Genomic DNA, 4,183 nt, shown 5'->3' with positions numbered 1-4,183 from the left:
CGGAGATCGATTGCTTTTGTCTGTATGCATTCTTTTTTGCCATTTTGTGTGTAAGCATGTGCACATTATGCTAATTATTATGTGATCTATCATTACATTACATTACATGTCATGTCATGTCATGTCATGTCATTACATGTCATTACATGTCTCTTGTTAGACGCTTTTATCCAAAGCAACCTACATAGTCAATACTGTGGACAATCCCCACCGGAGCAATTTGGGGTGAAGTGTCTCAGGGACACAACGACATGCTGACTAGAGTGGGGTTTGAACCTGTGACCCCTGATCCCAACACCAAGGCTCTAGCCACTGCGCCACACGCCCCCCATCTATCACCTTTATATTGCGTTTAATTAGCTTTGTGATGTTTGAGGTATGTTGTTGTCACACTAACATGAGAGAGAAGTCTCTTAAAAACGGACTTGTAATCTCAACAAGCCTTTTGTAGGCAATATATTTATTTGAAAGTGTTGTATTTTTGTAAATGCACTTGAGTAAAGTTGTCGCTTTCCCTCTCGTGATTATTTGTACCCCTTTTATCAGGGATGTCATATTTTTTCCACAACTGTTTAGCATCCTTTAGTGAATGAATATTATCTAAAGCACCTTCAAATGCCTCTTCTTCAATTACAGAGCTCACTGCTAAACAGCATGCAATATGAGGAACAAGGTTAATCTTGAAATGCCTTGAATCAAACAGCAGAACAAAGGCAGGATAATGTGTGACCGGGGAGTCTCCTAACATCTGACATTGATCAAAACAGGCTTTTCCAAGATGACCACAGCAGCTCTAATGTAGTGGATTGCTTTATTCATTTCCTTTGGGAGATTATCCACGCTCCACCATGAGAGGTCGGATCTGAGTAGCTGCTCAAAGGCACTACAGCTGCTTGTTAGCGCAAACCAAGGTCGTGCATCTGAAGACCTCAACTACTCAAAAATGTTGGAGAGAAAGCCATTATGATTTCTGCCATGGCAACTGGCTCAAGTGGAGAGTTATTGTTAGTGTGTGTGTGTGTGTGTGTGTGTGTGTGTGTGTGTGTGTGTGTGTGTGTGTGTGTGTGTGTGTGTGTGTGTGTGTGTGTTTCAGAGTGCCTTACGGCTGCGTTGCGGCTCTGCAGCAGCGGCTTGGTGTTTCTCAGCAGCAGCCGGTGATCTGGATCCATCACGTACGGCTTCCTCTTGACCATGGGAGCCTCCACCTTCTTGTCTTTGTCCTCCTCTTCCTCATCCGAGTCTTCATCCGAGCCGTAGAAGGTCTTGTCGCTTCCCTCCTCCAGAAAGGACTCCTGCAGAGACAGAGGGGATTAAACCGAGTGTTTGAGGGACAAACAGACCCAGACAGAATCTCTGTTGCATGGAAAATACTTATTGGCCGCTTCAAAAAAACAAACACCAGATGGCGGTTTGCTTTTGAATGGGTTTGTTTAAAGGCAGCAACACTGTTTATGTGAAGCATCATTAGACATCCTCGTGTTAGACCGACATATGGTGCAAAATGGGTTCTACAGATTTGTCAGCACATGCATTGGAAATTACTAAAATAATAATGTTTGTAGTGGTATGAAAACATGTCTTAGTTGATGAGAAATTAACTCAAAATCCCAAAGTTGGCAAAGCAGCAAAAGGAAAACAATGATAGGATGGCTTGTACCTTTAAACATTAACAATGGCATAACCGTAAGAATATAATCCATCCAACAAAATAAAAATGGTGACTTTGTTGTTGAATAATAATCCTGTTTCTATGCAAATTAGTCAATTTACCTTTGAGTTTTTGCATGATATATATGCCATGGTTATTTGAGCATTGATGATTATTTGTATTTTGTAACAAATGTGTTAGCTTCCTACTATGGCCTGTATAGCATGTCGGTAAGCATAGGTTGTTTTAAAATGTGCTTTATATTCATGTCTTTTAGGGCAATTATCAGGCAAACATATCAAAAACTGTACTGGTTTTTGAATAAATGTGAAAATGTGCTTTTTTTCGGAATTTTTTTTCACCATAAATAAAATATGTCTACGGTTTTCTATTGTTAGTCATAAAAAATGTAAGAAGTTGGAAATATTTAAATATTTTCTTGCATTTTATAAACAAATGTACTTCCCAATCAAATAGAAAATAGACGTAAAAATCTGGAATGAAAATAATTGATTGTAATTGCTTTAGTCGCTGATTTTCACATTTCAGTGGCAAGCTAATAAGTCTGACGTGAGTTCCATCACCTCAGAACAAGTAAAAACAACGTACTGTACAAATCGCTGAAGTTCCTATCGTACATATAAACCGACCACCTTTGGGGTCTGCACTGATTCTCTCTGTGTCTCGAACTCACGTTCATGTTGGGGTTGAGGAACTGGGTCCTGGCGTAGCGGGTCAGCATGTTGATGATGACCACCTGCCCCCACTCCTCCACGTCGATCAGCAGGTTGCACAGCTTCCTGTAGTTCTTGTGGATCAGCTCGATGCGTTCGGGACAAACCTCCTCAAACGCCATGACAACGCTCCCCGCCACCAGCTGAGACGGGGGGACGGTTACCAAAAATGTTGTACAAGAACAGCTAATGCATTTTTACATAAATAATGTATTTGAGGTTTAATAAATATTATATTAAGATAAGGTAAGATGAGATAAGACTTTATTCATCCAGAAGGAAATTGTTGTGCCAGAGGTATAAAAGTAAAACTGTACACTAAAAAGAGCAACCAAATATCTACAGGAAACGCTCACATCATTAATGTAAATATGACCAGTATTTAGTAGTGCAAAAAAAACGTAGTGGCAGATACGTAACGTTATCATAGCACATTATTAATAATAATAATATTGCACAAGTTATATACAGTAGCAGCGAGTGTTTTGTAATGACGGTAATGATATTTATATTACTTGCAGTTAAACTAAATCTGTAAATAGGGACTACATTTTTGATCAAATTGCAAAAGTGAATGCAAAGCCTGCCAGAGGGAGACTGGTTAAACAAATGATGAGCCTTGCAACCAAAAACATTTAGCTAGTTAGCTGCTACTGATATGTTGTGCACTTCCTCAAACTTCTATTTGCATTTGTCAAAAGAAATACAGATAAAACCCTGGATCTGTGGTGTGAAAACTCACCGTGGTTTTGTCAGCGAGGAGTTTCTCTATGACTTCGATCAGCTGGTCCTTCTGCTCTGGATCCAAACTGTGGACAGAGAAGACAAAAAACAATGCATAAAACAAGAAAAGCAACAGAGAGAGAGAGGAATTGTTCTTAAAGAAATGATACCGTTGAGTTTAAATAATACTGAGCAATAAGGAGTAAGCTTTTCTGCCATGAAAGGCTTTCATATTCAAAGTCATAACATTTTAGCCTCGTGGTTCTCAAACTGAAGATTATGACTAATGCTGTGGCCTTAAACACTGATTTCTAACTTAAAAATGTATAATTGCTTCTTTAAATCTTAAATATAAAACCTGTTTTCAAACAGTAATATCTGTAATTAAAGAGGCCTCATGCAATAAATATTAATAAGTGAAATAACCTTGGTTCGCCACACTGTAAAGAACAGGGGATCAGGGGTCTGAATACTGAAAAAGTCTCATTCTGTCACCTGTAGAGTTTGGGGATTGCGTGAGCGGCCGTCTTCCTGACGTACGGAGACATATCAGAGGCAGCCTCTTTGATGGCCAGCATCATGATGGGGACGATGATCGTGACTCGGATGCTGGAGAGGACTCGCAGAGCGCTGGCTCGGATCAGCTGGTTCGGATCCTGCAAAAGAAAAGAGTTCAGAAACAATATTAAAGCCATCGGTTGACAAGGTTCATTTGGTTAGGAGTCTACAGCGCAGTTAGTCTGTATTTAGCACAGATGAGCTTTGAGGTAAACTGCTCACAGTGACAACACTAACATGCTAAAGGCTAGCTCGGTACCACTTTACAATAAGAATTCCCTTATAAAGGATTCATAAAGGGTTTATAGGTTATTAATTAGTGTAAACACTTTATTAATCATTAAGAACCATTTATAAACCAGTTCTAACATAGTTTTCACAGGGCTCTCAAGTTTTGAACAGAGTTCAGAGTGAGATTTTGGCAGCGGTGTTTGGCTACTCCAACTTCTGGCTCCCCTCAAAGTTCCCATGAAGCCCTCTGTACCTCGAATGTCAACGGGGGGGATGCCAGTGGAGTATG

The 4,183-nt window shown here is 39.8% G+C and overlaps 1 protein-coding gene across 1 annotated transcript in view; it reads right to left on the bottom strand.

The window, feature by feature from the left end:
• The window catches only part of LOC104950978 (AP-3 complex subunit beta-2-like), a 9,924-nt gene that overhangs the window by 5,070 nt on the left and 671 nt on the right, over positions 1-4,183 (bottom strand). Inside the window, exons 3-6 of the mRNA XM_010777602.1 lie at positions 3,601-3,761; positions 3,125-3,191; positions 2,343-2,525; positions 1,104-1,292 (exon numbers count right to left, since the gene is read on the bottom strand). Coding sequence (XP_010775904.1) covers positions 1,104-1,292; positions 2,343-2,525; positions 3,125-3,191; positions 3,601-3,761 — 600 coding nt within the window. The remainder of the gene's footprint in view (positions 1-1,103; positions 1,293-2,342; positions 2,526-3,124; positions 3,192-3,600; positions 3,762-4,183) is intronic.

The sequence above is a fragment of the Notothenia coriiceps genome, unplaced genomic scaffold (assembly GCF_000735185.1).
Source record: "Notothenia coriiceps isolate Sejong01 unplaced genomic scaffold, NC01 NC01_scaffold00018253, whole genome shotgun sequence".
Taxonomy (NCBI): Eukaryota; Metazoa; Chordata; class Actinopteri; order Perciformes; family Nototheniidae; genus Notothenia; species Notothenia coriiceps.
This window is presented reverse-complemented; position numbering and strand designations above follow the sequence as displayed.